This window comes from Protomyctophum parallelum, assembly GCF_964188405.1.
Source record: "Protomyctophum parallelum genome assembly, chromosome: 1".
Taxonomy (NCBI): domain Eukaryota; kingdom Metazoa; phylum Chordata; class Actinopteri; order Myctophiformes; family Myctophidae; genus Protomyctophum; species Protomyctophum parallelum.
Window position 1 is genome coordinate 12,473,424 of NC_139697.1, and position 27,378 is coordinate 12,500,801.

At 42.3% G+C, this 27,378-nt stretch overlaps 2 protein-coding genes across 2 annotated transcripts in view; both read left to right on the forward strand.

The window, feature by feature from the left end:
• LOC310858061 (uncharacterized protein) overlaps positions 1–16,382 on the forward strand; it is a gene marked incomplete at its 3' end in the record, with an annotated part of 55,285 nt that extends 38,903 nt beyond the window's left edge. The window contains exons 30-33 of the mRNA XM_083764116.1: positions 13,997–14,059; positions 15,018–15,141; positions 15,622–15,722; positions 16,336–16,382. Coding sequence (XP_083620242.1) covers positions 13,997–14,059; positions 15,018–15,141; positions 15,622–15,722; positions 16,336–16,382 — 335 coding nt within the window. The remainder of the gene's footprint in view (positions 1–13,996; positions 14,060–15,017; positions 15,142–15,621; positions 15,723–16,335) is intronic.
• LOC310868114 (uncharacterized protein) lies at positions 1,196–8,424 on the forward strand (the record flags this gene model as incomplete). Its single annotated transcript, XM_083778376.1, has 12 exons — positions 1,196–1,485; positions 1,641–1,780; positions 2,390–2,515; positions 3,039–3,087; positions 3,432–3,475; positions 3,690–3,759; positions 3,870–3,926; positions 4,072–4,202; positions 4,620–4,727; positions 5,776–5,821; positions 6,169–6,249; positions 8,408–8,424. Exons 2-12 carry the CDS (start codon positions 1,703–1,705, stop codon positions 8,422–8,424), a joined length of 807 nt encoding a protein of 268 aa, XP_083634502.1. The 5' UTR covers positions 1,196–1,485; positions 1,641–1,702.
• Positions 16,383–27,378: the final 10,996 nt, after the last annotated feature.

Genomic DNA, 27,378 nt, shown 5'->3' on the forward strand with positions numbered 1-27,378 from the left:
CCGTCACTTTTATTTTTATGTTTAATGTCAATTCTGATTTGTTTTCCTTGTAATCGTTTAAAGCAGGGATGTCAAACTCAAATACGCAGTGGGCCAAAATAAAGAAATTGGTACAAGTCGAGGGCCGGACTGTGTTTCAACACACGGGCCATTTTTGGGGAGAGGGGTAGCTGAAAGTTGACCACAAGTGATATACTTTCACTGCTGATCAATAGTGAAGAGAAGACGCATGCTTGCGCTTGTGGGCCCTCGATACGTGACAATGCACTCGCAGTGCATTGTGGGACTTGTAGTATTATTGTGGTCCGTGCAATATACCAGAGGGCCAGTTCTAATACTAATTAAATATCTGTGTTTTGTTTCCGCAGAAAATCATCCGGTCAGGTTTTGCATTCTGCGCTGCCAGGTGAATATGATTTCCATTCTCACCACCATAATCTCTGGACATAAAATGAGAAATATTGCAATGGGCTGAAGATGATAATGATATGAATTCATTTTGACTCTCGACCAGGTATGCAATGTTACATTTGAGGCTGCCCCGCAATATTTTGCTCACGTGAAAGGGCGGGAACATGTGCAGGTGAGCCATATTTTAACCCAATTTTGGGCGGGAACCCCTTTTGGTGTTATGATTTAGCTATTGAAAAATAGCAGATCTACAAGCTCATAGCGCGCCACCGAGTGGCGCACTACAAGCTTGTAGGTCTGCTTTTTTTTTTTTATCGTGAAAATGAATTTCTTTTCAATTTCGACGTCAGGCCTAATATGGGTTAATACGGTATGTTCACAAGCTATATATGAAAACGATGACAAAGGACACACACATCCCATGTCCTGCTGGGCATGGGATGTGTGTGAATCTAGAATACAAAAATGAGGCTCACAAATATTAATGTTAATTAAGTGGCTAGCCCAGAGCCTTCTGAAAGGTGTCCCAATAATAACCTGTCTGTCTGTCTGTCCACAGAAAATGAAGAACATCTTTGTGACAGAAGGTATGACACTATAGTATACCATATTATCTCATGTTCTGTTGTTAACCACATGTACTGCACGTTATGTGACATTAATGCATCTTGTTTATATTAACCTGTTCTACAATCAAAGAAGATGAAGAGGAGTATGAACCAGGTATGACTTTTTTAATATATTTGAATTGTAATATTGCTGCTTACTCTAGCAGACAATCCATCACAGGCATTCTTTTGTTGTTCGCTGTAAACTGTAAAGGCTCATACATAGTCTGGATTTTCGGTGGTTAGGTGACCACCGAACTACAACATGACGTCACGAGCCGCGGTGAAGAGCAAACCACCGCCACCGCTCCAGCCCTTCTCTCTGTTTTTACTCGCGGTGGTCAGCTCACCACCGAAAATCCAGACTATGAATAGGCCTTAACGCTTGCTTTCATCTTAGTGTTTTACAGTTTTATCGTGAATGAATGCCAGTACATCCAGAGTAAGCGGGCTGAACCAGTCATCGGTGAGTTGGGCTGCATTATATGGTATAATATGTAATGCCATTCAAGATCTACATGATCGTGTTTTTGTAGTTGTTGAAATGAAAAGGTACTTTGTTCCACATTTACCAACACAATGGACTCTTTTCCTTGAATATTTTATTTTTATTTTGGAAAGGTCTTCTTCATATCGTGACATGCGTCAGCACCCGAGCTAATTGCAAGCCTCTTTGCATATGCATGGTCTGCAAGTATGTTTTCCCTGACTCCAACTTCAGAGCCCACCTGAGTCATCCCAGACACATCAAACAGACTCTGGTGAGTCATTTGTTCCTGTTCATATTTGGTTGCATGTTACGTTTTGATTCATTGTACAATTAAGATTTGAAGTGTCCTTACTAGTAAGCATCAAAGAGACCTCATGTGTATTACACTTGTTTGAGTTAAACATTTTTGCCAGACTCTGGGCTGTCCAGAAATAGTATAAAACCATGGTTTTCAACCCTTTTCATGTCAAGGTCCAATATTTATTCTACATTTTAGCCACGGACCAATTTCTTGTAAATTAAGTAATGCAGATGTTTAACAATAATTTAGCTCTTGAGAGCTTATTTTACTCTCTCAAGAGTTAAAGATCTATAAGGGTCCATTTGGTTACCAACTCTCCATTTAAGTTTTACTGCAGGGGACCACCTGGAACTCTCTAAAGGACCACTGGTGGCCCCCGGACCACTGGTTGAAAACCACTGGTCTAAAATGTCCCTTACTGATCAAGTGCCAAGTTACGCTAATTGGCATCAACACCATCTGCAGTTGTTGTGCCATCCATTATAACACTAGTTATTGCTATTTCGTATGCTGTCATTATAGTGGGAAAATAACATTATAGCACTTTTTAATTTGCTCTCTTTGATTTTACTTGTGTAGATGCACCAGTGTCCTGCTAAATTACCATTTGCCTGCAAGGAAAAGGAGGTTAAGGAGGTCCTAACATCTTTGGCCTGGGAGGAGGAGAATGCACATGGACAAGGACCTGAACACATGGTGCTCAAGGTGAAAGTCATCGACTTCCTTGGCCCATCTCCAAAAACGATTCATTTATTACCACTGCCAGGCTGGATGGTCGAGGGCCTGGTGGGGACTATGTATGATTTCACACTTGAGCAGCTAATCCCCGGCACCGTTGGAATGAAACTTTATTTAAATTGGCCTCATGGTGGCACTATAATAATTTATGATGCTTAAAACTATAACTGTAAATATTCCCCTGGATTCTTTGGATCATGAATCAACTTCATGTAGGCCACTTGCCTTGCCATTTGCGCCAGACTAGATCGTCTGTTATTTATGCGTTTTCTTCAAAACACACTTTTTGCTTCTACTCCTACACTTCGGTACACATGGCTATGTATATATGTATATATATGACTGACTTCCAAAGTTTGTGGGCCATGGGCAGGCAACCCAGCGTTTCAGAGACCTGCACGATTGTTTGTTTGTTTGTCCGTCCGTCCTTTCATTCATTCATTCATTCATTCATTCATTCATTCATTCATTCATTCATTCATTCATTCAGATAATTGATCTCCCAAGCTGGATGATCTTGGGGAAGCACAGTCATCGTGGTGAGTTATTTATTATCATTATTTAAAGGTATATTCAGTGATTTCACTCAAAAAACCTTAGGTTTCGTTTTTGGCTGGGACCCAAGCCTTTCATCCAATCAGGATAGAGAGCCAAAGACGAAACCTAAGGTTTTTTGACCCCCAGGGGTTAACTGGGGACAGGGAGGAACTCCTTATATGGTCAGCACACTCTATAGTAGAGAGGAGTATCACAACAAAACAAAAAAATAAGTGATATTTGAATTAAGTGAAATCACTGAATATACCTTTAATGATAATGCAGACATCATCATTTCAAACAATGAATTACAGAATCATGATTTACTTCTTTTTTTTTAAACAAGACAAGACAAACTCAAAAAAGAAAACAAACCCCAACCCTAGAAAGGTAAACTACACTGCTCTCATTACTTTGTATTGTACTCTGTATTGAACACCACTTGACAACATCAACTCGGATAAATAAATAAAAATAACAATATAAATAAAAATAAAATAAAATCAACCCAGAGGAGATATTGAAGGTAGAACCTCAAAGAACCTACCCCATATCCTTTCAAAAGTAGTAGGCTTTCTCCTTACATTGTACAGTATCTTTTCAGGATTTTAATGATTTTCTGACAGCCTGCAAGATGCTTGATGAGTACCTCAAGTTTGACTGGATGTATGAAGGTTAGTGATTGTACTATAACAATGTTGTGTGCTTGCCTCCCGTTCATTTATCAAAAATATTCTTTGTGGTGTTTTATATTGACATTTTCTGTTTTTATGTGTACGCATAGTTCCAAAGATTGCCACACTTGATAACCTGCAGAGCTACTACAAATATCCACAGCTCGGTGAGTACAGTAAGTACGACTGCAACCACTCTAAAGGGCTGCAGACAACAAGCACTATATTGTGCAGGTGATCCCAGTGATTCTAATTATCTGCGCCTGGCCGAAGGCCTTTGTCTAATTGTTATGGTGCATGTGCTCGTACCAGGTCTGCAGTTTCTAGTTCGGTACAATTGTGGCAGATCGCGGAGATCCTTATGTTTACTCTGTAAGAGGATCCTGGATGAATTTGAATTCTCCTGCCACGTATTCAGTTTTGAACACGTAGAAAAGTTTCTGGTGAGTACATTCAAATTGCTTTTGTAACAAATGGTGCTAGAGGTACTATATGCATACTGTATGTATGTTTTAATAAACCAGGCCACAACAAACTGACTTCATGGCATCTTCAGTGATGAAGCTTTGTTACAGAGGTGATATCCATTCCAGGCATATATTATACTGCATCACCACTATACTAATACTACTGTATAGATAGAGAGACATCACAACCAGATATACAGTACAGTATACTGTGTATGCTTACAGTATGAAGTATTGACAATTAGTCAACTTTGAAATAATATGACACTTATTCGACTCCTATATTGGTGACGATGGTTATAAATACCTTAGCTGTGTGTGTGTGTGTGTGTGTGTGTGTGTGTGTGTGTGTGTGTGTGTGTGTGTGTGCGCGTGTGTGCGCGTGCGTTGCAGGACTCTGCACACCCAGGCTCCCTAGATTCTGAAGCAAAGAAAAGCTGTGACAAGATGCTGGACTTGGCAAAGCAGGCAGCAAAAATCCACCCCACCGGTTGTATACAGGTACACTCCACACATCAAGTACAAGTACACACACCGTCCTGATTTAATGAATGATATCTAGAGTATACACTCTAGTGTAGAGATCACTGTTTCCAAAACAGTGGGTCATATTTGTCGGTTTTTAAGAAATGGGGAATCTAGCCGATCTGCGAGCTCGCAGCGCGAAGCTGCACGTTGTGCACTTGTAGATCTGCTATCTCACTCTGCTATTTAGCCAAATGTCTAATCTCTAATCTCTCCTTTGGGTCTCGACCTGAAAAGTTTGGGAACCGCTGCTCTCTAGATATCATTAATTTAATAGGCCGGTGCCCTTCGGTCAGACACTAGTCTTGCGTGGCCAGACAACTATTCCACAATCTCCGAATGCTATATAGAGTCTGGAACTACAGCTCCAAAAATCTGAGCAAGGAAGCTACCATTTCACTTTACATTTTATTTATTTATTTCCATTTCTGCTAAGCAGCAAGCTGTATGCTTAGGAGGATTTTGATTTATATTAGAATAAATTAGTGTGACTGTAAAGACGAAACGGAAGTGGGGAGGAGGCTTCTAGCCAATGGGACGACAAGCAACGCCAATGCTGCCTCTAGCCAATGGGCAGGGGACAGGCAAATATCCCTGGCAGCCACGCAGGCTGCAGAGAGAGAGAGTGCAGAGCAACGCGCATACTACAGTTATTTGACACGTTTGCAATGTGACACGTCACTTCAAACCAAGGGGTTTTGACACACAAACATACACGTTACTAAAATAACAATCATACTAATATGGGGGGAGAACACAACGGAGACAGCGCTTCTTTCACCTGACAAATATCACTATGTGATATTTTCTTGTTTGGTTCTGGACAACCGCTTGTCCGACCATATTTCCACTCAGCACTGCATGCCTCCAGGTCTTCACATACCTGTACCAAGTCTGGGTTATGACCGGGACAGATAGACAGACAGACACACAGAGATACAGAAACAGGTTTTGTGAATGTATTGATAGATGCTGCAGCAATCAGTTTGATTTAAACGTTATCTCTCTGTTTTCTGTCTTACAGATTGTGACACTGAGCATCCCCATCTGGACATACGGATATGGAAAGGGTGAGTGTTGTTATGGTTATACGCTCTGCTGTTTGCGTTCAACTAGAACATGTTCTCAGTAGAGCGACCGCCAATTCACCTTTTAGTATTGCTCCGGTTGCTATGCATCAGCTATGGGTCCTTTCCATCCAGCTCCATTGAGCCTCCATTATAACATGATTTTCAAAGCCCTGTAGCTCTAAAGCTCCGAGTGCTGTCCATGGTGAGCCGCCATGTTTCCGACGATCGGATTTCATTTGTGACTTTGTCTCTCATTGCTCCGGACCGTAATCCTCTCATGGTGTGTACAGTATGTCATTTATGATAGAACCAGAGTTGGTGTTCTTAGTCCCTCATGTCTGTTCCAGCTGTCAAGATCTTGCAAATGAGTAAAATGAAGGGTGGTCAAGGAGAGCTTATTCCTGTTTTACCAGTGGGAGCGAAATTGGGTAAGTCAAGTCAAATCAGGCACATATTGATTGAAATGCTCTTGTCTTTGCCTATAAAAAAGTTTTTGTAATGTTTTTTTTTTCAATTGAACCCAAAAAACTTTGTTGTCTGTGAACTGTGATGTTCATTGCAGCTCAAAGGGCTTTAGAACACACAGAGAAAACCTCAGACCACAGAAAATCCACTGAATGTTCAAAGTTCAGGTTGTTTGGGTGTAATTGAGGTCATAGAACCTAAAAACGAAAAATTAAAATAAATAAATGAATGTCATGAAACAAATCATTTTGTTGTATACCTAACATACATTGTGACACACTGTGAAAGGAACCTCACCTACAATGATATAGAATGGAACGCTGAAAGAAACAATAAAGCACGCACATGCGTTTCGTGCCTCATCAGCTCTTCATCACGTCTGATGAAAAAAAAAACGGATGTTTCCTAATCAGATTTTAACCATACCTACTGTACCTATGATGATGATAATAATAACATCTGATGTGCTTTTAACCAACTCAAAACTTGCCATCAGTTCCAAAACTTCTGTAACCACCTGTAGTGCAACACATCCACCATCTCCAAATCTACTGGAGCCAAGTCACACCTGACCCAGACTAACTCCAGTGCAACTCCAACAGTGTCAAGAACCACAGCCGACCATATACAGACCTATGTGAGGTCAAAGAGTGATCTCTCACGGGCCGCAGCCGTGTCTCCTGCATCTACGTGTGGGAGCAGCAGTGTAGAAACATCAGAATCCACCAGGCAATCAGAACCGGCAGTGGGTCAGTATAACTCTTTTAACCACTTTACCGCTATTTTGGTCACGTCGTTATATGTAGATATAGAGTGTCACATCTGGAATGCATTATACAACGTGGTTAGATTGTCATGTATGCCAATTCTGTTGTTTCTTACTCTTGTGATGATGAATCCAATCAGAACGATGTGTGCTTGCTTGTGAACCTTTCCAGGTTTGAACTTCTTGGTAGCGGTCACGCATGGTGACAAAAGGTGTGCGTTGTTCTGTCTACTGTGCAAAACCAGGCCGTCTAGCTACCAGCACAGGTTCGGCACGCAACACAGATTAAACTATGTGGTGAGTGATTCAAAGGTTTATTAAACCAGGCCGTCTAGCTACCAGCACAGGTTCAGCACGCAACACCGATTAAACTATGTGGTGAGTGATTCAAAGGTTTATTAAACCAGGCCGTCTAGCTACCAGCACAGGTTCAGCACGCAACACCGATTAAACTATGTGGTGAGTGATTCAAAGGTTTATTAAACTACGTGGTGACAGTGATTAAAACGCCTATTTGCTGCACAGTTTATTGCGAACGCAATGAGCACTAACTATGAGACCTAGCAGAACATGTCTGTCTCTGTGTGTCACGCTGTAACACCACCCGCCTGCCACCAGAGGGCGCAGCTGTATCACACACAAAACACACACACACAGGGTTCAAATATGATTCTTTTGGGGGTGGCGGGGGGTGGTCATAGCCTGAAAAGGTTGAGAACCACTGTTCTACACTACAGTACATGTTAACTGTATGTTCTGAATGATGACGATGTTCTGCATTTAGAGGTTCAAGCGCCCAGAGTTGATCTCGGATCTACCAGACACGGAGTTCCAGATGATTGTCACTGAGTTGGCTAAGCAAGACACGGGAGGCAGAACGCAGGTAACTCACACCAGGAGGTTTCATTTTCATGTCCCCAAATAGACCAATTTGGTCATTGCCATTTCAAAATGATTAAGTCCTCCTAGCGGGTATCCAGACAAAATACACGACTCTATTCAGAATGGATTGACCATGTTGATGATCATATTGCCATGTTTTGTTTTGTTCAACCCATTAAGACCTGAGGCCAATCTTAAAAATATCTTCTAAATCCTGACTGAAAAACAGGCGCATCATGTATAGCATTTAAATGCTATACATACACCAATGTTAAATTGCTGCTCTTTGAGGGCAGCTTTTGAATGCTGCTCTCAGGACAGCTTAAATGCTATACATACACCAATGTTAAGCTGCCCTGAGAGCAGAATTCAAAAGCTGACCTCAGAGCAGCAAATTAACATGGTTGTACACGGCAGGGATGCTTTCCCGGTTTTAATGGGTTACTGTGATTGTCTCTTATCTCTTTGCATAGGCTATGCCAATGAATAGTGAGAGAGATTATGAAGAGCTGACTAAGGCAGAAGTACCTGAAGGTAAAACAGCTTTTTTGATTGATTGATTGATTGATTGATTGATTGATTTTATTCGGTCACATAAAAATTTGCCTGGGGTCCACCTATGCTTTCTATGGCATAGGCAGCTCCCGGCAGGATCCGCTGGGAGAATCTAGACGCAGCTGTGCGACATGAGACTGATTAATTAGAGAGGAGTGTACAGGTGTGCGTGTGTGCGTCAGGTTTTTTATTTAATTGGATGTGATTGTGTTTTTTGTTGTTCAGTCCTAATTAAAATAAAAGCCCTCCTGAGACAGCAGAGAGGGTCACAGGATTCACCTTCTGCAACTGATCCTCAACCAGAGAGCCTGAAACACCAGGACATGTCAACTGGTGTACATGAAGCTTCACATCATCACCCTGATGGTAAATGCACCAACCATCCTCACTGTTTCACATTTATAGATAGGATGCCTTTGTTACAGTGGTTGTCAGCCCAGATTTTCCTGTTCTCAGTTTCCCTTCTCCGCCTGTTTCTTTCCATCATAATTTACGTGCATTCTTAATGGTTCTTGGGCACCAACTATCACTTCCATCCATAGGTAATAAAACAAATAAAAGCCCAGATCCTTTGACTCCTCCTGACTCAGAATGCTCACCGGTGCACACCTTACCCACTGACACCCAGCCAGAAGGTCCACAGAGCGTTGATGTCCAGCTAGAGAGTTCTCAGGACCACAGGACACGGCCAGTTGCTCCTCAGGACGATGTCAAGCAACAAGGGATTTTTGAGGATTCCATGGAATGGCAGGAGGTTCCTCAGGGACCTGGTACAAGGCAGCAGGTTCCCCAGCACCCTGGTACGAGGCAGCAGGTTCCCCAGCACCCTGGTACAAGGCAGCAGGTTCCCCAGCACCCTGGTACAAGGCAGCAGGTTCCCCAGCACCCTGGTACAAGGCAGCAGGCTCTCCATGACTCCAGGACACAGTCGACGTCTCCTCATGACTCCAGCACACAGTCAACATCTCCTCATGGCTCCAGGACACAGCCAGTGGCCCGTCGGGATGTAGGGACGCAGCCAGGGGTTCCTGAGGACTCCAAGGAATGGCTGCAGGTTCCCCAGGACCCTGGTACGAGGCAGCAGGTTCCCCAGGATACTGGTACGAGGCAGCAGGTTCCCCAGGATCCTGGTACAAGGCTGCAGGTTCCCCAGCACCCTGGTACGAGCCAGCAGGTTCCCCAGCACCCTGGTACAAGCCAGCAGGTTCCCCAGGATCCTGGAACGAAGCAGGAAGCACCTCAGGGCATCACTTCAAGTCCGTCACTCCCAGCAGGCATAACGACTGACAGCCGTCTGTCCTGTTACCTTAAAGCCATTTCAGCAGCCACTGGAAAGCGAGTCGTAGGTGAGTGACCAAATGAAAAGATTTTATGGTGTTGTTGAGATTTGCTGCAAGGGTGTCAACAAGGATATTCAAATATTACAAAGTTTAAAAAAAAGTATTTTAGATAAGTATCAAGTCAGTATCAAGTATTACTGTAGTGTACATCATAAGTCTTAAATAAGTTAATGAGGCAAAGGTAAGGCTAATTCCTGGTAGTTGTGTTGTAGTGATGACCTACACCATTTTTATTGGTGATTATAATGATTGCCATGGCCATAATAACGTTATTGTAAACTGGCCACTGCCTTGCATTGCCTTGTTATAGTTCACCTATAAACTTCTTCACACAAAAGATATTTGAAGACAGTATACACTGCACTGAGTTAAAGTGCAACTTCCTTTATTATTATTATTATTATTATTGATGATTCTTCATTGACACCAACATTGTTCTTTATATGAAGCAGTTTTCTTCATAATTATAATTATCATAATTATAACAAATCATCATACTGTGAATGTGAAGAAGAGTTATGGAAATCATGCAAGGTTGAGAGAGTGGGGAACATAATAAAACCAAATGCGACACTGATGCCACTTTCCACATTATACCAGTATGAAACAATTAAACAACTCCAGAGCATTAACGGCTTTAGTCACTTGACACAAGTCCTCACCCCAACGTTTGGTTGTGTATAGGGCGGCTAGTGAAGAAGCATGTGTCATAGTGTGTGCGTGTGCGTGTGTGCGTGCCGTGTGCGTGTGCGTGTGTGTGTGTGTGCGTGTGTGTGTGTGTGTGTGTGTGTGTGTGTGTGTGTGTGTGTGTGGGGGGGTGTGTGTGTGTGTGTGTCTCAGGTCTGAAGTCGATGCTGGTGTGTCGGTGTAGAAAGTCGTCTCAGAGGGACAGAGTCTTCCTATTCTACATGTGTCGTAGCTGCAAAGAGACTGTCCAACTTGAACACATCGGTGAACACATCGTCAGCATCGATCACCAGTTTCACTATATGGTCAGTGGCCTCTCTAGTACTTAACTCCTACAATTATGTCATGCTCTAAAATCTGAGTGAATTGAATCGACTACATGCTTTAGTCACCGGTTAGCCAGCATCATTATTTAATCAAGTTAGTATTATTTGTTATCAGTGTGGTTGGAGTATTAAATCAAGGCTGCTCCTGAATTGTATAGCCTCTGACAAGGCAGTTGAATCGATGATGACACAGTTCACTTCATCAAGCTCAGTTTATTGTGTGCCTGTAGGTTACAAATAGCATAGCAGAAGCAGTGCTCACAAGATCATCTGCTCTTTACAACACACATCTCAGTACTGTATATACTCTTTCTATCAGCACCTTTTCTATCAGTGGTTAGGTTTGGCCCTCTCCTCTCCTTCGAACCGGGTCAGGATGATTTGAACACAAACACATGATGCAGAAGGCGCACATTCCCCTCTAGCGGTACTGAGTGACCTGACATGAAAGCTGCTATTGTCTCCCATGTGCCTCGCATGCTTCCTTTTCCCAGACTTTTCCAATCTGTTATCTGTCAAAACAGCTATATTCTCCCTCTCATTTCCTGTAACCTTGGTCGTGTCCTGCCAGACTCTAACCAGACCATAGTCCATAGGCCTTATCAACTCCCATAGGGGAGTTCTAACAGCTTGTGAACTTTTTGTCTTGTACTACTGTACATCTACTCAGATTACTCATTACACTCCCCTTCTTCTATGATCCGTGTATGGTAACAACTGCCTAGCATAAAGATGTTGTTGATGTCTCTGTAGACTAGAGGCCTTAATTGGCATTCTGCCACTTATCTCCCTATTTTAAATTGAGTGCTACTGTTCTTTTATCAGAACAGTAGCTGTGTTGAGCTACGGTTTGAAATGTCTCTGTTCTGTTAGTGGGAGAAGTACCCCAATATAATGGCTGGAATCTGGAATCTGGAGGGCATGGGTGTGGAACAGAGGAAGAAAGGCTTCGAGCTTGCCGTCAACGAAGTCGCCGAACGGGAAGAGTTTTACCGAACGGACGTTGAGGTAACCAGTTGGAACGTTGCTGCTGCACCACAAACATATTTTTAGTTTAAAACAGTGCGTTGAACACATCCATTTTGTTGCTGGTACTGGACACAAAATGACAGGTTTAAAAGAATAAAAGTCTGCACAACAGCATTTCTCTTAGGTTGAGCACACACAGACAACCACGTGTCTCCTCCCTCTCCCTGTGCCCCCTCACACAGTGTGAGTATGTTTGAGATACCTCATATGTCCTTTTAAATGTTACTTTTAAATTATTCAAATTCAGAAATACCTAAAAAACCCAAAACGTCAGCTATTTTAGGGATGTCCCGATTTCATACCGATACAATTTTTCCCAATTTGTATAGAACACTTATGCCATATCACAATAGCACAATATCCAAAATCACAGACAATATCCAGTTTAATATCATGATATGGATATAATATTGACATTAGGTACTGTATGTCCCGATCGCGTGACCAGATCGGGACAACCCTAGCTATTTTAGCTACTTTTGTGTTACAAAGCAGGGCATTAAAGTTAGGGTACGTGCTATTTTTGGATAAAATTGGTATCCCGACTGAAAATGCATTTTCTGTTTAATAAAGAGCTGGAGATACTTCGAGACTCCTGTAACTGAACAAACACTCAGTCTATAGCAATGATTACATCAGAATATATAGATATTTAATACTTAATTTAACAAAGGAATATCACTTGCCCTACTACGTTTTTTTTTTAACTTCTAACCTATTGTAATGTTTCTTTTTTAAACTTCAAGGTTAGACTGCTTGACACAAACTCATATGATCGCATCCAAGCAGCTTCATTCGATGAAGGTAGTTCTTAATCTTCTTTCTCTCACTTTTTGAGCGACGCTAACCTCCAACATGTGGCTTTGTGTGTGTTTGTCTACCCCCACCCATGTGACATCATGGACTTGATAGTGGGTGCAAAAGTGTCTATTCCCCCTTCCCCTTGTGACGTCATGTACTTGATAGTGGGTGCGCCAGATCAACTCATCAGTCGCCGCTCACTTCACACAAGTGTGATTTTAACCGTAAACTAGTTTTAATGAACCAGCGCAACACCTATACCATCAGTACCCAAGCCGTGCTACTCATATGCTGAGTTGGTGGCGCTGAAGCTCCCGGCTCTCCCCCAAGCCAATATATTCTCCCCTGATCGGGCCGACCAATGTTTGGTGATAACATGAGGGAGCGCCTTAATGTCTGGTGGCCTTTGCCAAAACCTGATCGCATGCGAAGCTCCCTGTAATTGGTTGCCGTCCCAAGGGAAGGGAACGGTTAGAGAGCGCCTGTGGAACTCACGTACTCCAGACCAAGGGTCATCAGAGAACCACTTCTGTCTGTACAGAAAGGTCCAACTGGGGCCTCCACTTTACAGAAACACAGGATCAATGTGACATATTTATAGGTCAGTTCAGTATAGGTCAACATCCATTAATATTATGGATGTTACAGTTAGTGAGATTACAGTAAACACACGTGAGTTTACTAATAGACAATATAACACCAGATAATACCAGATTTCCCCCTAACACTAGTTGCAGACTGACACATCGTCAGTCATTCTTGTGTCATCTCCTGTGTATCGAATTCATTAAACTCAAGAGAACTGTGACCTATCGTCCTGTCTTGTAATTGATTGATTACCGAACATTACACACATTAGTGTGTAATGTTCTATTCACAGCTGTGGTCCTTGAATGTGTGGTGTTGTAACTGTAGTGGATTGATTGTTGTTTGTAGGCATCCAGATACTGGAGGACATCTTGAGACAACAGAATGTGACCTCCTGTCCACCTGCTGACCAACAACCACCAGGTGAGAACCTCTCCGTCTACAGACAAGCTCTATGATTATGATATGTCCCAGCTAGTGACACCGTTGAAGTTCATAATCGTATTAATTTATCGTTGTTCCCCATACAGAATGGACAGACAACAAAGAAAGTGTACGTTTTAAAAAGAGTCTGACTGAGACGACTCCGACCAGCGTGGCCATCGTGAAGACTGAGCCGATCCCAGAGTGTCAGCTCACAACCCTGAACTCAAACATAACAGGTGTGTGAGGTCAACATTACTCTCAAGTCCCAACACTCATCTAATTGGTCTAATTGTCTCTCTGCTGTTTCCAGTCACCATTAAACAGGAGGTGAAACAGGAGGACCACACCCACACCTGTTTCTCTGGACATAATGGTAAATAGCTGACACTTATACTGGAACACAATTTGTATTGTTGTCCTGAAAATGCTGCTGCTTTGAGCAACTTTACTATTATAGAAATTCCAAGGTTTGATTATGGATTCGATTCTCAATGTTTATACTCCTATACTACAGTTGAAAATACTATTTATATGTCATGAGGTTGTATTCTAAAAAAGAAAACCACTCCGATAAGGCAAGGCCTTATTTCCATGTGCATGTGTCCCGTGCACATGGGAGAGATGGAGGGCTTTATTTCCATGCTAATAGTCTGCCAGCCGGGCTTGTGGGGTGGGAAATTTGGTATATATAGTCTTTTTTTATTGGCCTACAATATTGTCTATATACATTCATGAATCCACTTGCTGACCGGCTGTCAGTATTGAGAAAGTTTTTATAGGGGTTTCTTGACAAAAATGTCAAACTTTCCTTATGCTTTAAGTAGCAAGTGACATGCCAAACTAGGGGGTTTTCATGATTCTGAATCCATTCCATTTTGGGCACATTTGGGCAAGTGGCTATGGCTGTTTTTTGTGCAAAACTAATGCTTGGAATGGATTCAGAATCATGAAAACCCCCTAGTTTGACATGTCTCATGCTACTTAAAGCACAAGGAAAGTTTGACATTTTTGCCTTACATAGGATGTTAATGGTAGGGTCACAAGAAACCCCTATAAAAAAGATACCGACAGCCGGTCAGCAAATGGATTCATGAATGTATGTATGTAAAAAATACTATATACCAATTTTCTTATTTTTTTTAGAAAAACATGGACGAAAATAGAGCCCGGAACCTCTGACCCAGTGCAGTTGTCCTTTATGTTGTCGCTGTCAGACAGATAACTCTGTTTTTCTTTTTCTTGTTTTACTTCATTTAACAATGAATATGTCTCTGGGTGCAGGGTGACAGTATGGCATGTATCCTAACATATTTGTCTTTTTTCTTCCCCAGAGAAGAGACAAACGGTGAAACGTGTTTTGGATGATGTCTTATCGAATGGAGACGGAGAGACAGTCAAACGACAAAGAATGTCAATGTCTCCCGATGGCGGCGACACACATGACAGACCTTCAGGTCCTTATTCAGACATCCCATCACCTGCCGGCCAGTGTTCTTCTCCCCAAAACCAAATGGCCAGAGTGAACGTAGAAACCACATCTGTACCTGTGCACCGTGAGCCTTCACAAATGCAGCCTCAACCTAAATTAGAGAAGATCTTGAAGTCACTTAAAACCTTAGTTTCCTCTAACTTTAACCTTGAATGCTCTGCAACAAAGCCAGTCTCAGCTGCATCTACTGAGCCGTCAAACACTCCTTCGTTCATAGATTCTTCACTGGCTGAACACGAGTCACGCCCCGTCCTTCACTCTACCCTCTCCGAGGTTACACAAGCCTCGCCATCGCTGGCGTTGACCCCTGTAACCGCTGTCCCCCTGTCCCCTCCAGCCAACAAAGATCTGCCCGCTAGTGAACAGATAGCAGCCATCTTTGACATGAACTTTAGACAGTTCTTCTCATCTTTGGTGCTTACCAAACAATTAGGGACAGATGTCTCTCACAGCCGAGCAAGCCCCGAAAATGCAGCTGAGATCACTGACGCCATCATCGGTGATGTCCAGTCTCTGGAAAACCACTGCAGAGCAGCCAACCCTGCAGGTGAAGACAGTCCTGTTCCGTCGAACTCACCTGCAGCCAAGGCCGTCAGTTCCACTGAGCTACAGCCCAGGGTAGACCAGACTCTTCAGTTGTACTGTAATGTGAGCATCAACGTGGGTGAACCCAGCGCCACCCTAGCCACAGTCATTAATCCAAACGCTGCTGCCATATATAACACCACGGCCTCTCCTTTTAATTTCGGGGTCGGTCCTAACATGGGCAGTTCCATGACTATGGTGAACCCAAACCCAACTAGCCAGAGGTTTACTGATTCTGATTTCAGAATCCACCAGTCCACCATATCAACGGGAAGCCCCTGGAACTCCCTGCCAGCTGCAGGTTATGGCACCCCAGTTTATCCTTACGGTCAAGTCACCCACAACCCATATTGCCAACATGGATATCCATATGGAACTGGAACCCAGAGCTCTTACTTCACACACGGGTGTCCGTACTTCTGCAGTATCCCACTGTAGAAGCCTGGCAGCAGCCGCAATAATGGTAAATTGTGCATTTATAGGCTAGCGCCTTTCATCCAAAGCGATATACAATGTGCATCGCATTCACCCATGTTTCTCTCTCTCTCTCTCTCTCCCCCCCCCGTCGTCCTCAGACGAGCCTTCCATCGCCGCCAGTCATCCTGATTCTCCATACATCTGACCTGCTTGAATGTGCCCATTCATAATTCACGCATACATTCACACCGACGGCGGAGGTAACCATGCAAGGCACTGACCTGCTCATGGAGGTTCAGTGCCTTGCTGGACACTTTGACACCAACTCAGGGAGAGCCCAGGATCAAACGCGGAACCTTCTGCTCTACCTCCAACAACCACTGCTGCCCCATGTTCCCGGTAATGACATCTTTAATTAGGCATTTACTGTTCAACAGTTGACATTTGTACCCTCTTGTCTGACATTGGTAATTCCTCTGACCCTAACCTCTGTGCCCACAGCATCAACGTTTAGTTTTAGAAGTATTCAGATTATTTACAGATTCTTTAAAGCACTATTAGACTGGTAAGTCCTCAAAAAAGGCCTTAGTTTTTGAGATACCGCTACCCGAGTTAGAACTAAACGCAACTATGTTTTTTCTTATCTTTAGGGTCTCCCATTAATGAAATGGATTCTTGCTAAACTTTATTTTGGAACAAAATTAGATTATTTTCTTTTTGGCTATTCTTTACACCTACCCCAATCTCTGAAAAAGGCCAGTCTGAATAGGGCAAAGGTGACACAAAATCCTATAACTTGAGAATGCTCACTCTTATCTTCATCATATTTGCTGAGGTATGAACCAGAACCCTACATAAGTTACCTAATGAAATACTGAAATGTAGTCCTTTAAACATTTAGTTTAGCTACGTACACACAGACTTTGTGCATTTTTAGATAGATGCGATTTCCAGGTGTATATTAGGAGTCATAGGATCAGTCTATCGTAATCAGTATGAATTATGAAATGATGAATGTCGTGTAGCCCTTCACTACACTGTCAGATAGATCTGGTGATAAGCCTTTCTTTTTTGTGAGAGTGAATGAAGCAGAAAGAGGATGTAGATAACCCACATCGACAGGTGGGTGCTGGACTAAAAATAGACTACTTCCGTTTAACCCTCTTAACACCCGCATTAATTTCTACTTGCAAAAAATAGATTTCAACCTTACTACTACTTTGTAGTACTAGGACTAAGACTAAAAAATAGGTTAAAAAAAATAAAATAAAAAAGTTTGATGAACAATTTATAATAATTATATAATAATTATATAATAATATAATAAATTAATAATTTACATTTTGGGGATATCTTTCACAATAATGAATAAAACATGTTCTAGACATTTTAATGATTACAAAAAAACATATATTACAATTATTTTACCTACTTTTATTAGGGTAAAGGTCAAAAGTCTTAGGTTAAGAAATGTTCAAAATTGCACAGAGTCCAGAATTTTTTTATTTGTGTGAATTTCAGCCTCTGTGGGGGGTATTTATATGCAAATATCATGGCATTGAAATGGCATTGCAATGAACATCACTGATGACGTTTAGGTGAAAAAAGAACAGAAAAAAAAGAGGGTTAAAGGTGGATAGAGCCCGCACAACAGATGAGGTACAGCATGGAACCAAATTGCACACTCTCAGTTACAGACCTGTTATGACTTATGGTAATTCAGGGCCATCTGTGTGTTTCTGGTAATATTGAATTTTGACAACCATGCAAGTCAACATGGGGATGACCCCTGAATACAGAGAAAGTATCTGTTATAGTTATACAGTAGTTAATTTATGCGCAGACTACTACGAACCAAAGTTAAATAAACCCCCTAATGTTATACATAGGCAGAATCTTACATTCTTGGACCCACACCAAATGGACCCATAGCAAAAATTTAATTTTGACAAAAATGTCCACCGCAAGCCAACATGGTGACCCCTGATTATGCGAATTAGAAGGAAACCGTGTTCCAAAGTTTAAACGGCACATTGCAGGACCAGATACTAGAAAGGATGTGCTATGAGCACAGATCTCTGCCAGGCTGGGTTATCTACCCAGGGCTGTGTCGTGGGGTGCAGCCATCAGGACAAAAGGAACTAAATGTATGCTTAAAGGACTATAATACAGTATTTATCAGTATAATATCATATCTCTGCTGTCCGGAGGAAACCTCCAACTCCAAAATCATTTTTCAGGAAATGAAAAATATACATTTTTAAGGAAAAGTAATAAAACTTTATATTTTTTAAACGATGCAATAGTGCCTCATCAAAGTTGGTGTTGTGACATTAGATATTGTCAATTACTTGCATGAGAAGGAGAGAGGTGGTGGAGTTTTAGCAGACAGTTTGAGGGTCCAATGGAGTTAAGAGGTTTTGTCCAATGCGTTTTTTACTACTTTCCATTGGTTCAATATTTTCGAAACAACACACAGACGTGTTCAATAGCACTGATTTATGGAAAAATAAATCTAAAAGCTCAAATATTGAGTTATAAGGTTTCCTCCGAACAGCAACGATTCTGTTTAATTAAGTAAAATACCTGCATTCCAAAAATGTATACTATGGAATCAAAATGTACTTTCAGTAGTAGCCTACCAAAGTAAATGTACTAAAATTTTGTCAACCTTTTTCAAACGTATAAAAAAAATTCAAATCTACAGTAAGCTGAGAAGCTTGTTGTGACTTGTGAGCTTGTAGGCTACTGTAGATCAGCTATTTTCGAATAGTCAAAGTGTAAAATGGTTTGAGTGGTTAATGCGTTTTGTAATAATTTCTAGTTTGTTTCTCATATACCGGTAGATACAGTTTGTTTACTGAGACAATTTGTTTACTGAGACAGAACGTATTGCTAAGATGAAAAACTATGTTTTATTTGTTTAATAATCAACCTTTAACTGGATATTTGAATGTATTTCGTTTAATGTGAAGCAAAATGTATTTTTTCACTATTTTCAATAAATAATGGGTCGTGTTATATTAGATTTAACCTTTATTTCTTTTTATTTCTTTTAAAATTTTGGCTTGTTTGCCTTTATTGATAGGACAGTAGACTGACAGTAGACTGGGGAGAGAATTGGGGAGTGACATGCTGCATAGGTCGTCGGGATCGGGATTCGAACCTGCGACACGCTGTCAGGCTGGCATTGCAGGCGCAGGCCAGATGTCCCCTTATTTAACCTCTGTAACCCTGCTGGCAAGTGTATTTTGGATCATTGTACTGATAGGACTTTTTTTGCTCTACCTGAACCTGAGCTGGATATGAATCCAACTAACTGTGGTCAAACCTCTCCGCTCTAGTTACTAATTGCGATAATTATAAAGATACAGTATTATCATCTCTGTCGTTTGGAAACCTCACATGTCCAAAACTTTCAAATTCCAATTCAAAAGCATAAAAGATGTCTAGGTCTAATCATCTCCTATAGATAAGTGGTAAGGGGTGGCGCAAGATGTGTCTAGCCAAAGCCAGACTAAACAGTTGCAACAGTGGTGTTGCAACAGTAACATCAGCATAATATTTGCTCTCTCTCACACACACACACACACACACACACACACACACACACACACACACACACCAGTTTTCTTCACCAAGCTTAGCGCGTTAACTTGTGGCACATTGTGTAGTGTCCAGGGAAATTACAGAAAATGTACAGTCGAAATGAACTGGGAGACTCAGACAGTCCAGCAAGGTTTAAGCATATATAGGTACAGTAGTTGTATATTTAATCCTGTAGATTTTATATCAGTGGAATGAATAATTATGAAATTATTATTCATAAGTCTGAATTACAAGTTTTCAAAATTAAGAGTCAAAATCAATCTGAATTTTAGAAGGGGCACCAGTGAAATGACCTTAGGAATAAGCACAAGATTAATTTAGATTTAACCCTTAACTTTAAACCACTAATAAAATAATTAAAAATAATATAAAATAATCAATTATTTTATCTCAAATCTATGGAATCTGAAGGTAAGAGATCTTTTAAAATGACATAGCCTTCTTACTTTGCATGTGTCAAAAACCAGTAAGTTCAACTCTTGAGCAAATAATAGACTTAGGGTGTTCGCCTGTCTTCTGATGGAGAGAGGGACAGCGGGCAGGCGGCGGCAGGGGTTGGATCGTCTGGGTAAAGGCCTATTCATAGTCTGGATTTACGGTGGTGAGGTGACCACCGCTCCGGTGGTGAGCTGACCACCGGAGCTGAAATAACGTTGAGCGGTGGCGAGTATGACAGTGAATGTCATATTTCCAATCAATGATCAAGGAATTGTGAATGAATGCTTTTATGACTGAATAAAACATTCAAACATTATGACATATCCAAAGTCAGGGTGTGATCTGTGGCGATGACACTTAATCCAACTGAATGGAATCAAGTATAATTATGGTACAAGGGTATCCCATGGGACTGAGTTTCTGAGTCTGTAGGGAAACAAGTCATTTGAATGGGTACTTGTATATGAACATGAATCTCAATTCTGCCACCATGGGCAGGATTTGATGCTGTCTCAGTCAGAAGATACTGACCATTCTTGAGGGTCAATAGGTCAGCAGACCCCTCTGCAGGGCTATAACTGTCCGGCTCCTCCACTTACATGCACAGGGTGTACATCAGGGAGAGAGAGATCACCGACCTTCCAAACTGCTGGCTGGAACTACCTTGGACCTGCTAATTAAAAGCTGCGCTATGTTTGAAATGCCCGAGTATTGTTCAGTCTCTGTGAGACTATCATGAGTCTATCATGAGTCATCCTCTGCACATTTGACCTTTTCTGCCACTACAAACAAGTGTGTGTGCGCGCACACGTGACACGTACGCGCGAGAGGAGGACCCTTTTGGTATTTGCATCCAAGGTTGTTGTCCTGTTGTCCTCACAGCCACTCGACTCATTTTCTAGTTGAGAGTGTAACTCTTGGAAGCTCAGGGATGATAATACACACCAGTGAAATAATCAGGCAGGAATGTAAACTCAGCTTAGTAGGGTTTATTCAGAAGGATGCGTAGCATATACAGGACATATACGATATGGTAGAGGCACACACTGGTCTTCCAAAAACCTCCTTATTTATACTTTTAAGGTTAGCTCGACATTTTGGCAGCCTATCTTCCCATTGTTTGTCTATTTTGATCATAAGTGCTCCTTACTGTCTTTCCCAGTGATCGTGCCCAGATCACAGCCCATCCTGTTCACCTGTTGTTTCTTGATTAGCTTTCTCTCCCTTCTGTCGCCTTTACAGGTCCCTTCAACATAATCTTTCTCTATCTTCTGTCGCCTTCCCAGGCTTCTTCAAATATTACTTTGAACATATTTATAAAAGTTGATTACTAGAGCTGATTAGTGTCTCTGCTGCTACTGATATGATATGTGCTCTTATTCCCCCTTTGAAATCAAAATATTGCAGCTAGTGCAGAACGCAGCTGCCCGTCTTCTCACCGGAACAAAAAAACAAGACCACATCACCCCAGTTCTGGCCTCTCTCCATTGGCTCCCTGTTAAGTTTAGAATAGATTTTAAGGTGCTTTTATTTGTTTTTAAATCACTTCCTGCATAGGCCCCTTTTTCTGCCCTTTTCTGGGAACTCAGATTAGATCAACATGCTACATCCTGCTGTCGGGTGTACTCTTACCTTTCAGGAAATGTGTTCTAATGTACAGCAGGCCTAGTAGTTACGTGCATGCATGCACGCACGCACACACACACATACACACACACACACACACACACACACACACACACACACACACACACACACACACACACACACACACACACACACACACACACACACGCAAGTCACGCATGCACACACACAAACACTTACTTACTTAAGTAAAGACACTTTCATTTACAAAAAAGCAAAAATAGCTTATAAGCTCACAAAGGATATTGTAGATCAGCTATTTTCGCTACTTTTGCGTGATGCTGAGTATGACAAAGTGTGGTATTAATAGCAAAGAAATAAATAAATAAAACATATCGTTGCAGTTGGGTTGGGCAGTGTCGTGTCCAGGGAAATGACAGGAAATGTACAGCCGGAATGAACTGGGAGACTCAATACAGTCCGACACAAGGTTTAAGCTTAACATAACCTGTACATTTATTGTAGAATAAATGGAGGAATAGGTGAAGGGTAGAGGATATCAGGGTCAGGGTGTTACTGGAGAAAGGATCAGGGGGAAAAAGGGAGTGTGGTTCTTTCCTTTGTCTGCCACTTTATACTGGTTCAATACATTGCTGTGAATGTATGTGCACGTACCCCCAGTGTGTGTGTGTACCACAGCGGTGTGTATGTACCCCAGCGGTGTGTGCGTTCAAACGAGATATCCTCCAATCAACAGTCTGCGTTGGCCCAAAATTGTACATATTAGGGGAGGCCTATAGGGGTCTTTGCGTGCTTGTGACGTGCGTGTGAAATGTGCATTGAATATGCGGGGGGGCCCTTCCTGCATAGACACCCCTTTGTGCGTGAAGGTGACCCTATGAACCTGTGCATATGTGCTGTACTGTATGGCCTGTGTGTGTATGTGTGTGTGCTGTACTGTGTATTGGAGAGAGTGCTGTTGATTAATTGTACCCTAAGTATGTCCCACTGCGAGAACCTAGCAAGTGTGTGTGTGTGTGTGTGTGTGTGTGTGTGTGTGCATACATGTGCGCACCAGACGCTGAAAACCCCCCTACCCCAGGGGTAAAGGGGGGTTTTCACACACAGGCCATACAGTACAGCACATGAGTTATGTGGGGGATATGAAGTCATCGACGCTGATTACGATGGACAGCCATCAGCAAGTAAGTGTGTGTGTGGTGAGAGTGTGTGTGTGTGTGTGTGTGTGTGTGTGTGTGTGTGTGTGTGTGTGTGTGTGTGTGTGTGTGTGTGTGTGTGTGTGTGTGTGTGTGTGTGTGTGTGTGTGTGTGTGTGTGTGTGTGTGTGTGTGTGTGTGTGTGTGTGTGAGTGAGATCCCACAACATTTCAAAAATAATATTGTAGTAACTAGGCCATTTGATGCTACTACATTTCTAGGAATGGACTATTGGGACCCAATACTTAGCCCTATCAGATATAGCCCAGTAAAAATAGCACCACGACGATTAGTTGTGAGCTTTTATTTTGATGCATTCCAAGTTGTAACGTATTTATATTTACAATATATATATTATATTATATTATTTATATACTTTAAGTATATGTCATGTGTTGGTAGGGTTGCTGGGGTCGATAAAACCGCAGTGCACATAATTTATGTGCGCCAGTCCAGTTGTGGACTGGTGGTAATTTATGCTGGAAGCCGGTGCCTCTTTAAGTAAAGGACCCCGGACCCCACTTTGAGAACCACTACCCTTACCCTCCTCCAACATCATAAATAGCCAATTGAAAGCGTTCAATTGGCGTGGCTACCACGCCACGGAGAACCTTTTAACTACACACATTTGGGCTACCATGACGTTTCCATCAAGGCCAGCCCACTGAGCCCAGCCCGCCCAGATTCCGCTACTACTGGCGTGAGTCGTGACTCATGGTGTGTGTGCCGGGTGGGGGTCGAAGTTACGCCATATTATGGACAATAGGAGTCGGAATCAACCGCTGGTGAACCGAGAAGACGTCTTGGCGTCTTCTCTCCACGGAATAAAAACACGTTTAATTTACTTTGCTCTTATCATCAACAGCTTCGATCGATGGCGTTTCCAGGACTGTTAGTACAAGTAAGTAGGTATGCTACCGTTTGGTTTTATTTTTAAATGGCTCACCCAATCTCAGAAGGGCAGACACTAACAAAATAATGCTTTTGCTTTAAAATTATAGTAAGACAGGCAGTCTAGTGTACAAGTGTTTGAAAGTGATGTCCAAACTCCATCTTGTTTGTAGGCTTAATAGCAGAGCACTTGTTTGCAGTAGACAGTCTGACAGCCCCGCCGCGAGTCAGAACCCAATATGGTAGTAACGTTTCTGACATTTTTAAGACTTTACCATGGGTCTGCACTGCAGTCTGCACGATAGAATGAGCTGAGCTAACAGACTGAGTTGAATGAGTTCACTTGTAGGCTAAGGAGCATGAATATGAAGTTTTGTGCTTGTAGAGTGGCTATTTTCAAAAGATTTTTATACATTTGAAAACTTGAAATCTTCTGCACAATGAGTAAAGTACATTGTCATGCCATTTTCAAGTGAATTTTGAATTCCGGACATTTACTTTGTTGTAACAGAGTATTTCTATATTGCTTTTGACTTTTAGGCTACTTATTGTAAAACGTTTGAGTACTTTTTCCATTTTGATCATTTGATGTGGACTGGCTGTTGCTAATTAAGGCTCCAGTGGTACTTGAGCAGTGGCCAATCACCATGTCACTACATGCCCAACGAGGAGCACGTACCTGGTTGGTCACTGATGAAGATTGTTTAATTGGTAAATGGATGTCAGCACAGGTGTGGTTTGATTTGTTTGTGACTTAAGTTCATGTCTGGATTTGAAAGGGTGTGCATCTGGGAACACAAGTGAGTAAAGTTTGCGTTTTATAATGTTTATTATGAGGACTTGTATTTGTTCATGTTTTATTTAAGTATAGCCTAAATACTAAATAGCTAATGCTGATTTGTTTGTGAAAGGCTGAGCTACACCAGGCTTTTCAAAGCACGTTTGCGATGTGTATATGCACAAACACACACACACTTTTACATCCAGTCCTATTTTAAAGTGTGCATATGTGGGGTTGCTTGGTGTAGCTCGGCTGTTAACTTTATTTTCATGTAGAACCACACACGCCGGTGTAAACTGCATGTGCCTGTGCATATCATTGCTGTCGGGCAGAAACCTCTTATCTCCATATTCAAAAATCACACCTGTGTGAAGTGAGGGGTGCTAATATATTAAAGTCTAACTCATGTTGATTAGGTGATGTAATGGTGATATAAAACAAACGGTGACAAAACAAACATTAAATTCTCTTTATTGTTAATGGCATTTAATGTTTGTGTTAGGGACAAGATGACAAGTTTTCCCTTAATTGTCAATGGCGTTTTTAAAACAAACATTGAACTAAAAACAAACATTAAGCCTGTATCTATTAGGCCCTCAACAACACAACAAATTTGAATATGTTATGTATATATCCAATTTCAAAATGTGTTTATTTTTGGGTAAATGAATGCCCTACTTGATCATACAGCGTCACACAAAAGCATCAAAAGTATCAGATCTGCAAGCTTGAAAGCTCAACAAAACCGTGCTGTGCTTTGAGCTTGTAGACCTGCTACTTTTTCTATTTTTGAATTTGATCCTGAAAGGTTTTGGACATATGAGGTTCCATCCGACAGAAACGTTATATTAAGTAAATACAAATCACACCAATGTGAAGTGAGGGGTGCTCTTATTATCATCGTACATCATCTCATTCCGGCGAATCAGAAAGAGGAGAGCAGCCCAGTCCTGCTAGAGGCAGGAGGGAAGCAACAGAGTGAGACGGCCAGGAAGCAAAGAACTTGGGAGTTTTCCCCCGTGGTCCTCAGTCATCCAGTAGTAGGTCATCACTGCATCAAACACCAGTTTGCCAACACTATGACAGATTATGTGAACTGCCGATGTCCCAAGTCTGTGTTCTTCATAATTCCCAAACTGAGGAGGACGAGTCACTGCTGAACACAACAGCTCGAAGATTTGAATATCCAGATGCAACAGCGGACATCACCACCGCCTCTCAGCTGAGTCACTCAACCCCCTAATCATGTGCTCGACTTGAACCATAGCAGGAGCCAGTTCAGCATCTACAACCCAGCCAGCTTTACCAGTAACCAGTGTTACTCCAGGGCCAACAGCAGCTAGTAGGCTCACCAACAGCTGGATCAGAATACATTGCACAGACCTTCTCCACCCCACCCCACTTTTGGGTGTGGCTGATGCAGCCTCAGCTAAGATCTTCCCTCCCACCAACAGTTTCTTCACCCCTTCGACAGCCTAGTCATCAACCTCGAGTGTGGGTGGCTCCTTCGTTTCTGTCAGTGCACCAGCCAACAGAGGTGGTGCCCCTGCCTAGGTTTCTGCCAGCACATCAGCCCCACACACTAGTGTGAGTCTTTGAGTGCAATTCAGTCCACACATCCACCTGTTTCTCAGCACATGTCAGCATGCCGGCCTTCGTATGGGTCCTACCAGTGCTACCAAGGAAACCCAGCCAGTCCAGCACCCAATCAAACTATGGTGTATCAGAATGCATCTGCCAATGTAGATGGTTCTCAACATTCTTGGCTCAGGGAATTCCTGTAAATAACCTTTTCATCCACGGCAAACCTGAATGACATTGTTCCTTTATAACTACAGAGGGTCTAAGTGGTTAAACTGAAGAGATATTGATCAATTCCAAATATCTGCGGCAACCCTGGACTTGACGGGGTCAAGTAGAAAACCGGACAATCCATACTATATGCCAGGATATCAAGACATTGCCAGGCTCACTGTCTCCTTCACCATCACTCGCAGCTGTCAAGACTAACCTTGGCTGGACATGCCAAGTACCTGCAGCAACAGCTTGCTCCCATACAGTGCTTGTTCTTTGCAGTTTCCTCTCCTGCTGAGCTATTCTGTCAAGTTGACTGGCTATGGCAGTTGGATATCCTGCCTTTGAAAAGTGAGAGGATAGTGACAAGGTCCAGACAGGACAAACTCAGTGGGCATGAACAACTACCTCCTTCCTGGTCCCACCTTAGGTTCCCTCCTTGGAGGCCTCCTTTGTTTCAATGAGCATCGAGACAAGCCCTTCCTGAGGTTCCTTTTGGATGGAATTGAAGACTGACCAACCACTGTTGGTGTACCAATCGGAGGTCCTGCGTTTCTGGATGACATGCAGTTCCTCCAAAAGCACAAAATTGAATCCAGCCAACCTGGAGAAGATGTCCACCATAATGTAGAACAGTTCCATCTATGTGGATAACTGTCTATAAAGCCTGTCTGCCAAAGAAGACGCAAGTAGCCTCATGAACAAGCTGAGAACCCTGCTAGCTGCAGGCGGTTTCGAGATCTGCCAGTGGGCAATCAACCGACCGGAGGTGAGCTGAAACGTGCACACAGAGGCCATGTCTGACAGCAGTGTTTGCCAAACCCATGGAGTTCTCAGGAGATGACACTAGGCCTCAGTTGGCACTTCATGGAGGATTCACTCCAC